Here is a 15,867-nt window from a genome sequence, read left to right as displayed (position 1 = left end):
GGGGGGCTCCATGCCTGGGAGTCTTCAAGACCTGATAAGGAGAGAAACAACCAACCATGACCTTGTGTTGATGACTCCAAAGACCATTCCCACCAAGCCCTGTAGGAGTGTAAATCACAGACAGGTCAGTAAGGACACACAGGGGACACCCAGCCATCCAGAGAACCCCACAACAGGAAAGAGGTCTAGGGAAGTCAGGCACATTTTCTTCAGCTTCTATCAGCATCCTGAAGCTAAATAAAACTCCAGAAGCAACAACAAGCACTGTGCTCAAATACTAACCCACAGGCTATGTCCTCTCTTCTTATCTGCACCAGCAGAAAGATGCATGAATGCCCCAGTGTCTCTGCCACTGGAATTAAACTTCCAAAGAGAGCCAGCCTCACTTCTCGGGCATGCTGACAGGTGTGTCTGTGTAACACCAGTCTCTCACTTCAGACCAGTGACAGTCTTTCACCAGTCAGCCCTCTCCTCCCAGCTCCGTGCTTCACTCTGTACACCTATGCAAAGATCTCCTGACTTCAGCTGTGATGGCTGCTACATGGGAGATGGAACCTCCTTGTTCCTTAAGCAGGAAAAACTAGGTGGAAACACTGGGATGTCTTTGTGTAGGTGAAGGTCTGAGACACCCACGTGGATGTACAGGACTGGCTATCACAGGCACCCCGGGGTCTTTGTAGCCTTTTAATAGGCTACCTAAGTTGTTCCTGGAACTGCTGTTCCACACTGTCTTTCCATGCATATGAATTATGTGAATCCTAAACCTCTCAGTCAGTTCTAGATGTTTATCCTGGAGCTAGTGCCTTGAAAAATTGATATATAGGGTTTAGGAGGAGTTGTTAGCTTCTTCTAAATGTGTTTTTATTAACAAGACAAGTTCATTTCAATGATTTGCACTTTGCCTGGTTCTTTTAATTTTATGTAAGGAAAACAGCTGAAGAAATGCTAGAAAATGCATCACAGCAAGAGGCAGCACACTTCAGACGGAGAAACCCTGGGGCAATCAGAAGCTAGACTGACCCAATGCCCCACCTTTAAGTCTGGATGCCACCAATTACGGAAAGGGTCCTCAACTCAATCACACTGCTGGGACCAGCCTGTGGTGGGGTTCACTGCCTCCAAATAATAGTAAACCACTCAGCTTAGAAAGCTGAAAAGAAAACCACCATCCGGAGCAGGTTACACATAGCAAATACTTGAGGCTTACCAAGGACCAGTAACTCAGCTGTTAACGTTTCCCCTGCCAGTGCACAAAATCAATTTTGCCAGGACGGATCAGTGGCCACAAATGCAGAAAAGCGCTATAAGTTTAAATAAGGCATGACAGCATGAAAGGTTTGACATTTTCAAATCTTTTTTCTCTCCAATGCTTGTGAAAACAAGGGAAGCACCATGGACAAAATGCCTCTTTTTACTATTGGATGGTATTGGATAGAGGGTAGGAACAGCAGCGCTGTGGGAAAAGCATAGCAGCCCCCCAGGGATGACTGTGGCCTGGGAGAGGAGGTAAAGCCTAAGATGCAAGGGGATTTCACAAAGCAACCACAAAACGAAGCTGCAAGTGAAGTCATAGGAATATGCTGTCATCAGATGACGTGCTCGGCCGGAATGGCAACAACCGTGTACTGCCTTTCCCCACCAGCTCAGCTTCCCCAAGTGAGTCAGTACTTCCTGGAACGAGGTCACTTAGCAGCATTTCACTTGTGGCTATGTCCCTATCCATTGCACAACCTCCAAACTTCACACTGAGTGCCGGGCTGGAATTGGCCTGTGTTGACTTTCACTGTCTGAGTGCCTTGGTATACTGCTCAGCTGGGAGGACAGTGAAGATAAGCCTCACCCTAATGTCTGGAAGCAAAACAACCATCTGCCAGGTGTTTTCAGGGTATCCATCAGGCTGGGAGAACCTCAGAAACCCCAAAGCAGCTACTTTCACCACCAAATCTGAACACCTGCTTTAAGACCCACAAGATCTGCTGGGTGATTTTGTGTTTGAGGAACGCTTACTGCTCAGGACAGCATGCGATAAGCTCGAAGCCCAACCTCAAAGCCATCTGCAGCTAGGAACATGCTTCTGTAAAAAGGCTGTCAGAGGCTCAAATTAGACCATCAGGAAAGAGAAACAAGGAAATTGTGGCCGGCTGTAGCAGACACAGCTCAAAAGGGGCTCCTCTCCTTGCAAAGGAGCATGGTAGGGACAATTGACAGTCCATCTCCTCAATTTTTCATCTAAGGAAAAATCAAAAGACATTCTTCCATTTGCCATTAGAAGCGCTGGGTCCCCAGAACCTCAGCACGAGTCCACACTGTTAGAGTTGGAGGTAAGCCTGCTTTGCCTGCCTGTAACCTGGCCACAACTGAACAGCGTTTACTTGGGGGCTTCTGCCAAGCCTGGCACCACTGCAGATTGTGCCACAGGGCTCCTCTGCCTCCCCTAAAGGAAAGTTCAAATTTCTTCTCTTTAAATTCAACAGCTGTTTGGAAAATTACTAAATCCCTGCTCCTCCTTGGCATCAACCACTGCTATCCGCACATTGGCTATCTTACCTTACTGGCTTTGCCTTACCGTAGACTCCCTTCCTCAGGAGCTGCAGGAACCGACTGACTGCTGTCACCATCTCTGCCTTGTTCAGGTCCAGAAGGGAGACAACCTGGAAGCCCAGCTGCTCCAGAAGAAGACTCAGCTCAAACACATCCGTGACAGGAGCCATCAGGTTGGGATGATGCTGGTAGCAGTTGTTGCCCACTAAAAGTGCTATCTTGCCTGTAGCTAATGGAAACATCAAGTGACAAGACTGTAAATGCTCAGCAGGAGGCAAGGTCTCACCTCCTTCGGCTGAGTGAGGATACAGGAAATCTTTTCTTACATCTAGGCATCTTACGCTGCTATGAGCCCAGAGCGCCCTCCAGAAAGACCTTGGCTTTGACAAAATACACAAACCATCATTTTGAAAGCAAGATTTGCAGAGTTTTCACTTGACAACCAAAATCGAAGGAATGTAGGACGATCTACACTACCAAGGTTATCTGGCACCTGCCCTACCATGACTGCAGGTTTTGCATGCCAGCAGTGCCTGGGAGGGGGATGCACTGAGCCAAACTAAGAGGTCCTTTCCTCCATGGTGCTGAAGGAGAGAAACCCTGGGCTCCTCCTTTTGTTTTATTCCCCCTTCCATTGTAGGAAAACCAGATTTATGCCACTTAGTAGTGGTGGGAGCAAGGAGCTTTGCCCTGCTCCCAAAAGCACAGAGCCCAAGACAATGTGGACATAAAGTCTTGAAGCAGTCTCTGCAGGAAAAGCACTCCTATGCCCTGTCCTCCCATCCACCCTGGAGCCTGGTTTTTAATTAAGGGACTAATTGCTCAGGAAGAAGATGACAGTACTCACCAAAAAACTTTTCAGAGCGACACGTACCTGGAAAAGAAAGATGGAAATGATAAGCCTGTGCCCAGCACCCAGCACTCCAGTGCCAGCTCCCACCTCAGGTCTGAAACCTGCTCCAACATCCTTCAGCAATGCAAAGCTGGATTAAGCACTACAGAGCATCCGCACAAGCAACACTCCTCAGGCAAGTTCTTCATAGCCTGATTGCTAACCTTAAAGACACTGGTCTGGTGATTTTGGGAGGATTTATGAAATCCTGCCTGATTTATGAAATCCTGAGCAGCTGGAAAGGAAAGCTTGGAGAAGGGGCAGGCCAGTGGAAGGAGGGCTGACACAGAGGAGCTGTACCCATCAGCAGGTCTGTGCCACTTGTACCAGCCCTGCCTGGGCTGCTGTGTTTCCCAAGGTGACTTGCCTGCTTCCTTGCTGCAGCAAAAGCAAAGGAAACACAACAATTAAAATCAACATAAGCTTCAAAACAGAGGCCTTCTGCTCATGAGTGGTCAGCACAGAGGAAGCCAACTGTTTGCTTTTGATTGTAGTAATATTCCCAGAGCCTTTCACCACCCTGCTTTGGCTTTCCCTGCCCTTTAGCGGTTCCGGCTCAGAAAACCACCCCAAATGTGACTCACTTTCACAAAGCTCCCCTGCTCAAGCGCTCCCAGCCTCTTAAAATCATCATTACCCTAACAACTCCAGCTTTTCCTATTTAAATTATATGTGATTAAAAAAAAAATCCAGCCCAGGAGAAAACCCTAAAGCCCTACAGGCTCTAAAAGAAAAAAATAAGGGCTTCTTTTTAATTGCATAAATCTCACAGGTCTGGAAGACCTTTAGCACTTGAACCAGTGTTGCTAATGTTCCAGGGATGCCTGGAAAGCTATCAGGACAAGCCCATTCATACTTTTATTTTTTTGGGTCTTTAGAACCCAAGCGGATGGCAGGAAGATGTGCCAGGGAAGGTTTAGGTTGGATATTAGGAAAAGGTTCTTCCCCCAGAGGGTGGTGGAACACTGGAACAGGCTCCGCAGATAGGTAGTCACAGCGCCAAGCCTGAGGATATTCAAGAAGCATTTGGACAATGCTCTCAGAGACATGGGGTGAATTTTGGGGTTGCCCCATGCAGGGACAGGAGTTGGACTCGATGACCCTTGTGGGCCCCTTCCAGCTCAGGACATTCTATGATTTTCTGCCACTGACAGAGCTGACTGTTCCCTGTTAAAGCTACCCAGCCATAACATTTTGAACCCAACCTAATGCTGTGCCCCTTTCTTGCTGCCTGTCCCCCCGGGATGCTGTTTTGCCAGTTGCAAGAAGGCAGGGAGAGTGGTCACTGGCTACACTGGACCAATTTGCACTCTGGAGCCATTTTAAAGCCAGCCTAAAAGATGAAGATGAGAAGCTTATGGCATAGAAAAATCTCTAAATGGAGTAAAGAGCCAGCAAAGCTCACCCATGCTATTCCTGTCTCACAGCAGGGCAAAGGGAAAGGGCCAAAGTAGCTGTCACACCAAAAGTGGAGCATGCCTGAGGCTCTAGGGTCCCATCTTCTCCTGGGCTGCCAGCCCAAGGCGCCTAAACCTTCCCGAAATAAACACCATCCTTTCCAGCTCTATGTGTCTGACCGCATCCCTCCATCTCAGCAAGGCTGTAAATGAGTTTTAGCAAAGGACCCTGCTGCAATTTGGCTGGGGAGTTATTAAACCAGCACCCTGGCAAGGCAAGAAAACTGCAGCAAGCATCTGAGAGCACTCAATCTGCTCTAACGTGGCAGGTTTCCGATAGACTGCAGGACCCAGCAGCATCCCATGCTACAGTACAGCAGATGACCAGGTTTGAGTTTTTTTTTTTCTTTTACAGATGCCACTTCCCTTGCTACCTCTGAACCCTGATATCAAGGAATCCTATTTACCACAGGGCTGACAGATGTCTGCACCTGCCACCCGGCAGGGGTTGCACAGCTCTGCTGAGATCATCGCATCCACTATACCCACGGTGTGAAATTGTGCTCTGCAGGCTGTTCCTGTGACAGCCGCCACAGGACTGCCAAGCCACTCCAGCTTCCCTGCACAGCCCTATGCTGCTTTTCTACTCTGAGGTGTCTTACCTTTGGCCCCCTGCAGAAGTGGTATTTAAAACCGGTTGTCCTTCCTTTTGTTAATAAAAGTGTGCAAGATCCATCCAAGCTGGGGGAAGGTTCAAGTGTCAGAGGCATGCATCCCCCTTCTCCTAATCCCATGCCCCAGTGCCCAGCTTCCCCTGCACTGACTGAGCCACAGGGTAACATGCCAGCACTGGGCTCCCTGTTCACCAGCCCGGCACTTCCAGGCAGCTTTCAGGAGCTTCCAGGAGAGCACTAAGCTCCTGTCTGCCCTCTAATTACTTTTCAGGTAGAAAGTGATTTGCAGCAAAGCAGACATGGGTTGGCTCTGCTCACCTATGTGAATATCCACGGCGTTGGTCCAGTGCTCTCCGTGGCTATTGGAGGCACAGCAGAGGTACGTGCCGGAGTCACTGACCTTTGCATGGGTGATCTAGATAGATCAAAAGTTAAATCACATTATTTATGGTGAAAATTTGTGACCCCCCTGTCGGCATCTGCCAAAGGCACCTGGATTTCTGGAATAAAGTGTCTTTTTTCTTGCTGTTCACTAGGACCTCATTCCTTGCCTAACAAAGCTAAGAGACCTCCCCATTACTTGTGTCTTTCTAAGGAGCTCAGTAAGGCCACATGCTAAGGTCTGCTGCCAACCTCAGCTTCTAAAGCGCAAGAATTCTCTGCTCAAATGCCTTCCCTTCTTTTTTCAGCAGGCCCCAGATCCCATGTCATAGCCATACTCTGCCCCAGGAGCCACGCTGGGAGGACGGTGCGTGGCCAGTATCAGAAGGTTGCCTGTTTTGCCTCTTAGGTGATATTTTCTAGATTTCTGATCATGCCTCTTGCTCTCTTCCAGCAAGTTTTCAACTCTTACCCGTTTCTCTTGACATGGGACAAGAGTCAGAGCAGCACTGGCTGGTGAGGACCTCTGTGGTTCTCCAGCACAGGCTCCTGCTCAGAGAGGAACTAAAGCCACCACCAGGTCAGGTTGGCCATGGCTTTTTCCAGTTCAGTACTGAAAACCTCCAAGGACAGAGATCTCACTGCCTTTCTGGCTTCAGTGCAGCACCACCTACCTCCAAATTAAGAATATATTCCTAATCCCCAGCCTGAGCTTCCCTGAGAAAAGTGCAGTCTGAGGCCACTGTCCCCTGTAATATCACCTACCACTACTGAGAAGAGATTGGATCTCTTGTTTTCATTACCCTTCACGTGATGCCCCAGAAGTAAATGTGCCCTTCTTGCATCAACATGACAGCACTGATTTACATTCAGCCAGTGACCCAAAATATACTGAGGCCTTTTGCTGTCTCCCTGACTCTTTTCTGTCGGGACTAACCACTTTCCCTTCTAGCTCTCCTGCAGGCAGACAGCACTCCTGCAGCTCCGTCACTCCACAGTCCCCTGCACAGAAATACAATAGCTGTCTTGGGCCACTGCTGCAAAAAGGCACAAGATATGTGCTGAGAGCCCTTAATGTATCTATGAATCGATTAGTCCTTAGAAAAGCATCCACCGCTTTGAAAGCAGCCCATAAGACATACTCTGTCTTCACCCAGAGTCCTTCAGTCAGCTATCAAAGAAACAATGGTGATACATGGAGTGTTTTCTCACAACCCTGCAACACAGCAGGGAAAGAGAGCTGAGCATGAGGCTGCTTCTCAAGGGCTGGAGAGACAGGAAGTACAGGCAAGGAGAGGCAGCCTTCTGCTGGCATCCACCTAATCACACAGATCAAAGCACGCCTGAGCCCTGACATGCAGATACAAGCAAGGCTTAAGGACTGTGACCTGTCATGTCCAGGATGACAATAACACAACTTTCAGCAGTCTCTCCAAGGCTTCTGAGGCTCTCCCATGCCCCCCATCCAGCAACAAGCTTCTCCCATCACCCACCTCAGCAGCCAAAGTTTCTGAACTTTGAACGAAGGCAATGTTACCCAGAGTTTTTTTTTCTTCTGGTGTTCCAGCAGGTTCCCATTCCGGTACCACTGGTAGGTGGGGGCTGGGACCCCCATGGCAGCACACTGAAGCTGTAGTGGCTTCCCCATCTCTACCCTCTGCTTGGTAGGGTTGAGGACAATGACCGGTTCTCCTCGCCAGAGCCGAGGGGGCAGTCCTGCAAAGCAGCAGCACAGAATTGGTCCTCCCTCCACAAGGGCAGCAAACAATGGTGATTCCTCCCCCCTGTATAGGACTCCGTGCCTACTGCCAGAAAAGTGAGCTTTTTCCATCCACACCAGGAGATGCCATCCCACAGGATGCCACTGCTGCACCTTTCTGCTCTGGAAGCAGAGAATCCTTGAAAGCGACATGTGCAATAGTAAATGACACGCCAAAGTCCTGCCTCTGGCTTCCCAAACCTGATGCTCGCCCTTTCCTGCCAAGGGTGCAGTCAACCTGCTGAGGTCAGCCACACCCAGAGTTATTTTTCCTCAGCTTTCAAATATCCAGATTGCCTCTTCCAGTCCCTCTGCCCAGCACAAATGGGCAAACATCTGGTATAACTCTGGAAAACCCACAGCAAGTGATCAGGAGGAGCAGGTACATACAGCCAGGGTTACCGCGACCATAACAAGGATCTGAATCATCCAGAGAGTGGACGCAGAGATCTGGCTTAGACGTGCAGGGTCATGTCGCTGGAACAATCCTTCTCTATTGTGATTTTTGAGCTGGGAGGACACACTGCCCTGGGAACTGCATAGGATCACTGTTCCAAAGGTGGGCAAAGCATAAAATATAGAAAAGCTAGAAGACATGCTCTTACCTCTGGCGACACACTGATGGACCTCCACCTTCACCCAGTCAGAGAAGATGGTGTTTCTGTAGAGGTCATTGATTCTGCAGGTGTAGAGTTGGGTCTGCTGTGCAGTGATGGGCAAGTCTTGCTCAGTGGCACCAGGAATCTGGGAGCAGACAGACTAAAGGGAAAACACAGGTGGTGGGCAGCAAGTCCCCCTTATCGCTGGTAGTAGAAGGCACTAGCAGGCCCCTCATAAGAGCAGGAAAAGTGGAAATCCCCAGTTTCCTCAACTCCTCCAGCCAGCAGGATGCACAAGAAGGAGCTTTTCCATTCCACACCCCCTCCAGCATCTGCAGAAGCCCTCAGCATGTGCACACACCCCCTCTTCTTTAGCCTCCTGGTTCCCACCAGGTCTGCCCGCTGAGGACCAGCCCCATCACCCGGGTGCCATACCGAGGGCCACCTCTGCTCCCGATGTTACCTTATGCTGACAAAACCACTGGTACTGCAGCGACGTCCGTCCCTCAGCTCTGCACCGCAGAGTGAAGGAGTATCCCACAGGGACAGAGACAGAGACCGGCTGCTCGGTGATCACAATGGCTGTGGAGAAACAGGGCGCGTTGGTGGAAACAACCGGGCAGGTACAAGCCAGGGGTTTGGTCCCACTCGGTGGCTGGGCACGCTAGGCTGCACGAGGGGGGCCCCGGCACCCACCCCGGGAGGGAGGGAGATGTAGAAAACCAGGGATGCTCAGCTTCCCGTGCCCAGGGGATGCCACGGGGCTTTTTGGGGTGTTCTCTCGGGGCCCAAAGGCAGGAGCGGCGGCGCTTTTTGCGCTGCAGGACAAGGGGGGGGGGATCGCGCAAGCTGAGCCGCCCACCGACTCCCAGGCGGCCGCTCACCTTCCTGCATCGCTTCGCCGGCAGCTCCTCTCCGGCCTCAGCGGCCGCCGGCCGAACCCGCGGCAGCTCCTCTCCCGGGGATGCAGCAGGAGCAGCAGCAGCACCTGCGGCGGGCGGGAAAGCGGCGCCCAGAGCTCGGGGGGGCAGCTCGGACCCGTCCGGCGGGGCCGCTCAGCCAGCGCGGCGGCAGGCGGGCATGGCGGCCTCCAGGGCGGGGTAGGCCGGGCTCGGGGGGGCGGGGTAAACCAGGATTGCCGGGCCGGGGCTTCGGCGGCCTGGCCTCGCACTCACCTGCCGCCGGCCCCGCCGTCCGGGGAAGGCCCCGCCGGCCCCGCACTTCCGTGCCGCCGGGCCCGCCCCGCTCCCACGGCGAAACCACGCGGGGCGGCGCCGAGCGACGCCGGGGCTGCCTCCCCGGCGCAGACCGACAGGGCACGGCATGGCCCGGACCGGCCTGCTCCAAGGTGCCTCCCGCTCGTGTACCAAGGCTGCCCGTGCCTTCCCTGCCCACAGGTATCCTCGCCCCCATCCCCACAAGTGTCCCTCATGCCGTCCCCACGGCTCTCCTCTCTCCCTGCTACGGGTCTCCTTGCCCACATGCCCACAGGTGTCCTTGTATTTCGTCCCCACGGGCCTCCTCACCCCCCACTCCACGGGTGTCCTTACCCCTCTCCTCATGGATGTTCTCACCCCTATCTCCACAGGGGTCCTGCCTCATCCCCACAACCACCCTCGCCTTCAACCCCATCCCCACAGCCACTGTCACCCCACTCCCCAGGGCCATCCTCCCCACCACCCTTGTATCCCACTCCCCATGGCCATCCTCCCCACTGCCCTTGCACCCCACTCCCCACAGCTAGCCGCCCTCACCTCTCTCCCATGGGCCTCAGCCCCAAGGCTCATGGTGGAGACACCGCTCTGCTGCCTGTGCTCTGGGCGAGTGGAAACCCCTCTGGGCTGCTTCCTCCGAGAAATCCCCACTGGCTGGGTAGGGCATCACGAGGGCCCCAGGGGAAGTGGCACTGGGCCAGCCGGCCTGGAGGTTGCTCAAGCCCTTCCAGGATGGGGCAGAACTGGGATAGCCGGGGACAGCCAGCTCCCACAGGGGAAACAACATGGTGGTGAGTGTCAGGACTTGTTACTGCTGTGTCATGACTTTCATTTACAAAGTTAAGGACAGTAATATCAGGTGCATTAAATCAAAACTCATCACCTTTCAAGAGATGGGAGGACTATGTGGAAAGAAGCTAGAGGTCTGTGAAATGGCCAGAGAGGACAGAGGGTGAACAGGAGTGACTGGTTGTTGTTCCCAAAGAACTTAACTCTGAAGCAACTGGGCAGGGAGTGTGACACAAAGCCAACAGGGATGAAGCAGGTCTGAGCTCAAGACTTGGGGGGGGGCCTGCTGACAGGTGCCTCCCCAGGAGGGGGACCACAGACCATCTGGAGAAGAAGCTGCAAGAGAGATCCTTGCTCCCTGCTGATATTTCTCTTCTCTCCAGGCTGCAGCAGTGGTGTAGGATGGGACAGTCATGCTGCGTTCCTGCAAAAGTAGGAAAACGTGCTATACCCTGTCCATCCAATATGATCCAGAGTGATCCCTGCTCCTACAGGGACTGGTCCTTTTCCTTCCTGGATACAGGGAAAGTGATGCTTAGCATAGACTCGTAGGGCCTTTCTTTGTGCTCATCTCCCCAGCTGCCTCTGAGATCACACAGTCCCTCTTTCTTTATGTCTAAAGGGTCCAGCCACACATTTGGAAATAAACCCTTGCAGGCTTAAAATAAACATATCAATGGATTGCAAATGAAGGTTCCAGCAGCACATGTGCCAGTAGCTCTGTGTCATGCCTGTGATGCAGTGCAGGTAGCTCATAAAAATTGTCATTAAATTAACCCCAGCACTTTCCCGGAGCTAAAGTTCACACTTCTGGTTGATGCAGCTTCAAACAGCTGGAGGTTGCTGCGTTCCCCATAGATGGCTCCTCTGGGCTTCACAGAGCATCCTCCATCAAATACCTAGACAAAAAGTCTGTCATGCTTGTCCTCTGTAAAAGCTCTGCCTTGGCACGGTCTGCATGAATATTTGGTGAAGAAACAGCGGTGAGAGTTGTTGACATCACACTGGAGAGCAGGAAGAAGCCTGTGATTTTAGAAAGGAAGGAACCTGTGGGTATGTGTGCAGGCTGAGAAAGGGAAGGATATGTTGTGTGAGAAGAGTGAGAAAACATTTGCGACTCTTACTGTGAGTCAGCACTGGATTTGCAGGCAGAGGACGAAAGCTTTGCTAACAAGGATTGAAGCCTTGTGGCTGACTAGCTTAGGCTTCAAAAACTAAATGGTGAGAGAGCACATTTCCAAACGGAGATGGGAGCAGAGGGCACTGACAGGAGAACAGATGCTGTAAGAGGAAGCTCTGTCTCAGCAGAGCAATAGGCACAAGAACCATTCAGAGCCTGAAAGGGCAGAAAAAAAGTACATCCGCTGTGTGTCTGGGGGAAGGATCAACCACCACAGCAGCCTTTGTCTCACCAGAGTTGAGCTAAACCTGCGCTCACCATCCAGGTTTGCCTCCACTGCCAGAGTGGGGCACAGAACCATGGTATGAATAGGGTGGAAAGGGACCTCTGACAGTCTCTGGTCCACCTTTCCACTCCAAGCAGAATGTCAATCAGTTGCTTGGCACCTTGTCCCACCCACAGTAGACTGTGTCCCAGGATGGAGATTGCCCACCCGTCTGGGACCCTGTTGTACTGTCTAATCCCCCCCTCACAGGGAAATTTCTTTTCCTAACATCTAACCAGAACTTTTCTCCTTGCCACTTGCATTTGTTGCCTCTCAGTCTATCGCTCTGCACCCCTGGGAAGTGGCTGGCTCTGTCTGGTCTGCACGCTTTGTGAGGTAGTTGAAGAAAGCAAGGCGATCTACATTTAGCCGTCCCCTGAAGACTTAAACCCAGTTTCTCTCATCCTCTCCTCCTATGTCATGTGCCTGAGCTCCCTTAATCACCTTGGTGGCCTTCACTGGACTCTAGTATATCAGTGTCCTTCCTGTCAGTCAGCAACTAAACACAACGCAGCTGCTTGGTCACTCCCCACACCCCTCTGGGATGGGGGAGAGAATTGGAAGAGCAAAAAAACTTATGGGTTGAGATAAGAACAGTTTAATAATTAAGATAATAATGATAATAATGATTATTATTTTAGTAACAACAATAATGATAATATAATAAAAAGGAAAAGGGAAAAAGGGAAAAAACCAGAAACACAAACGATACAACCGCTCACCACCTGCCAACCAACACTGCCAGTCCCCAAGCCGCGATTGCTGCTTCCCTCCCCCGGCCAGCTCCTCCCAGTGATATACTGGGCATGACATTTGTCGTGGTTTAGGCCCAGTCAGCAATCAAGCACCACGCAGCTGCTCGCTCACTCCCCCCTGGTGGGACGGGGGAGAGAATCGGAAGAGTAAAAGTGAGGTAACTCATGGTTTGAGATAAAGACAGTTTAATAGGTAAAGCAAAAGCCACATGTGCAAGCAAAGCAGAACAAGGAATTCATTCACTCCTTCCCATGGGCAGGCAGGTGCTCAGCCGTCTCCAGGAAAGCAGGGCTCCATCACGCGTAGCAGTTACTTGGGAAGACAAACGCCATTACTCCAAACGTCCCCCCCTTCCTTCTTCTTCCCCAGCTTTATATACTGAGCATGATGTCATATGGTATGGAATATCCCGTTGGTCAGTTCAGGTCAGCTGTCCCGCTGTGTCCCCTCCCAGCTTCTTGTGCACCCAGCAGAGCACAGGGAGCTGAAAAAGTCCTTGACCAGTGTAAGTGCTACTTAGCAACAACTAAAACATCTCCACATTATCCCCACTGTTTCCACCAAAAATCCAAAACATAGCCCCATACTAGCTACTACAAAGAAATTTAACTCTATCCCAGCTGAAACCAGGACATTACATGATACGAACTATCCCTTTGGCCAGTTTGAATCCGCTCTCTTAGCTGTGCCCCCTCCCCTCCTGGCTTCTTGTGCACCGGGCAGAGCGTGGGAAGCTGGAAAAGTCCTTCACTAGTACAAGCACTACCCAGCAACAACCGAAACATCGGTGTGTTATCTCAACATTGTTTTCATACTAAGTCCAAAGCACAGCACTACGCCAGCTGCAGTGAAGAAAATTAACTCTATCCCAGCTAAAACCATGACAAGGAGTCTGAAACTGGACACAGTTCCAGGCCCGACATGGAGTCCCACCTGTTCTGGACACCCTTCTGAAGGTGATCTGGGCTCTCTTCTATCAGATCAAAGCCCCAAGAGATAGGACTTATGGTGATAGGATGGTAAAATAAAGTGTAGTTCATAAGCTGGGACTTGAAATCAGGTCTCGTGAAGCTGTGGGACCTGAAAGCCTTCATCCTCCTTTCACAGAAAGAGATGGGAGCAGCAGAATGCCACCTTGGGTCCTCCCAGCCTAGCATCCTGCCTCCCATATCGGGCAGCAGCTGGGGCGCAGTGAAGGGTGTGAGATCAGGGCACACACACAGTGACTATTCTTTTGCAGCTCAGAGACTTCTTGAACCAAAGATAGTTTCTTTGTCCTGAGTAAATCTCAGGAGATGTTCCTTCCACAGATTTGTCCTATGCTGTTTCTTAACTACTCTTGACATTGAGCTGCCACAGCAATGTGTGGAAGCAGCTTAATGCCAATGTGAGGGAGGAAGCATCTCCCTTTTACTGATTTCTACCTCCTCCTAATTTCACTTGATGCCCCTGGTCTTGTTCTCCTTGTCTCTCACAGCTGTGTATACCTTAGTCATATGCATCTCACCTGTTCCTTCCAGACTGAAGAGTCACAGTCTATGTAGTTATTCTTTATGCAGCTCCCAGTCTTGGACCTCTGGTCATCCTTGCTGCCTTTCTGTGAGTTTTGCATTTGTTTTTTTTTCAGGTCTGGTGTATTCTGTTTGAGACGGATTATTCCTGAGTGGCATTAACCCATGCAGAACCCACTGCTGCCTATGGAAAATGAGTATTATTGTTTCCCCTATGGATTATGTTACTTTTTAAAATGCAATTTTATCTTCTATTTTACTGCCTGGTGAAGGTGAGATCTTCAGTCAGCCCTCTGGGACCACCTTCTTTCCCCATATTTCTTAGGACGGCACCCAAATGTCATACGAAGTCCATCTCCTTTGCATTTGCCAAGACCAAGCATCCTCTCTGGTATCACAAATCCAGCTATTTACATGCCTGATAATGTCATTTCCTGCCATGGTGGCCCACAAAAAGCAAATGAACTCCAATACCCACACCTGAGATGACAGAAGGGTCCTTCCAAAATACTGCTCAAACACAAGACTGTCCTGAGATTTGAGCTCAGGAAAGCATTTCACTGGGGCTTGAGTGGAAGAACTAAAAGACTGATCAGGCCACTGTCAACCAACTGGATAAATCCAGATTTGCAGTGCTTAGGACCACATCATAACTACTGCAACCACAGAAAACCAAATTGCTGACCCAATGTACACTGATTCTGACAGGTCAACAGGATCCAAGAAACTTTGTATGAGAGTAAAATTCACTTGAGGGTCCTGGCTTTGAATCTGGTGGTGTCTGCAAGCACTGCTCTACTAGACTGCATGGCTGAATCCCGCACAGTCACCACCTCTCCCCACAAACCCGTCCCCAAATCCCTGGTCCACAGATGTCACTGCCCTCCCGTATGCCCACACTCTGGCATCTGCTGGTCTTCGCATTTTTCTTGGTGGTCATCAGTTTCTCCACATGCAGATCTGGCTCAAGTTGTAGCCACCCCTTCCATTTGGACTGAGGCTTGATACATCAGTGACAAGAGCAGCTTAGGTCACAGCTGAGTTACATCAACCTGATGCACACCCTGTGTGCATGTCCATGCACATGCCGTGCTTGTGCATAGGTGGTGCACACACTGTGTGCTTCTGTGCGTGCCCCCATTCCTGTAAAGGTGATTCACACACTGTGTGTGTCCATGAACGCCCCTGTGCCAGCCCCTATCCAAAGTCACCTTCCAAATCACAGTGTTTGCTGGTGAAGAGGAATCAGGGTGTTCTGGACCAAGTGATTCTTGTGGCCGTCACCTGCCCCGCTGCTTGCTGCTGCGTTTGTTATTTCTCCTCCCCAGGGAGGACCAGCTCAAGTGCTGTTGGCTTTCCCAGTCTGGAGCTCTCTACCATCACCTTCCCACTTCTGCAGTAATCGCTGCTGTGCCGTCATGGGCAGACAGCCGATGCCCAGCAAATCTGCTCCATCTGTCAATCCTGTGCTGGAGAGACGCAGTGCCACCAGCGATGTGCCTGCAGCGCACGATGCAGCAGCTTGACAGGCAAGACTAAGGTGGAACAAGAATAAATCTGATTTTATTATGTGTTATGTTTTCATTTGGTATTAAATCACTGCTGGTAATAGTTTGTGACATGTAACCAGTTTTTATAGCCCTCTTTTCTGCTGTCTTTTTCATGGAGACCAAATAGATACCAACACACCTCTGTGTTAAAGACCAGGCTGCCAAGGCATGAGATGCTCCTGAGGCCGATGGAAGGATGCGACCCCCGTGACTGCATGGAGCAGTGCTGCTGGCCGGGGCAGGAGCCTTGCGCCTGCAAGAAATGGGGGAATGTTTTAGCTGGTCCTGAGACATCTTCGAGGTGCGAGGAATAAAAAAAAAGAATAAAATATGCTTTCTCCCAAAAAGATCAACTCGAG

At 50.9% G+C, this 15,867-nt stretch overlaps 1 protein-coding gene and 1 long non-coding RNA gene across 4 annotated transcripts in view; one reads left to right on the top strand and one right to left on the bottom strand.

The window, feature by feature from the left end:
- The window catches only part of LOC142060094 (mucosa-associated lymphoid tissue lymphoma translocation protein 1-like), a 27,697-nt gene extending 17,619 nt beyond the window's left edge, over nt 1–10,078 (bottom strand). Inside the window, exons 1-8 of one of the 2 annotated variants that reach the window (XM_075099717.1) lie at nt 9,998–10,078; nt 9,128–9,231; nt 8,707–8,825; nt 8,250–8,403; nt 7,423–7,601; nt 5,823–5,919; nt 3,389–3,415; nt 2,567–2,770 (exon numbers count right to left, since the gene is read on the bottom strand). In XM_075099717.1, coding sequence (XP_074955818.1) covers nt 2,567–2,770; nt 3,389–3,415; nt 5,823–5,919; nt 7,423–7,601; nt 8,250–8,403; nt 8,707–8,825; nt 9,128–9,137 — 790 coding nt within the window. In that variant the 5' untranslated portion in view covers nt 9,138–9,231; nt 9,998–10,078. Of the gene's footprint in view, nt 1–2,566; nt 2,771–3,388; nt 3,416–5,822; nt 5,920–7,422; nt 7,602–8,249; nt 8,404–8,706; nt 8,826–9,127; nt 9,356–9,997 lie in introns of those variants that run through there. The other variant, XM_075099716.1, reaches the window with a different exon arrangement.
- Nucleotides 9,414–15,867, top strand: LOC142060096 (uncharacterized). Of its 2 annotated transcripts, none has more exons than XR_012661600.1 (3): nt 9,414–9,640; nt 14,075–15,498; nt 15,627–15,866. It is a non-coding gene; the product is annotated as an uncharacterized LOC142060096 (long non-coding RNA). The 2 variants fall into 2 exon arrangements; XR_012661601.1 differs by lacking the exon at nt 9,414–9,640 and adding an exon at nt 9,650–10,248 and having other exon boundaries at nt 15,627–15,867.

The sequence above is a fragment of the Phalacrocorax aristotelis genome, chromosome 7 (genome assembly GCF_949628215.1).
Source record: "Phalacrocorax aristotelis chromosome 7, bGulAri2.1, whole genome shotgun sequence".
Classification (NCBI taxonomy): Eukaryota; Metazoa; Chordata; class Aves; order Suliformes; family Phalacrocoracidae; genus Phalacrocorax; species Phalacrocorax aristotelis.
This window is presented reverse-complemented; position numbering and strand designations above follow the sequence as displayed.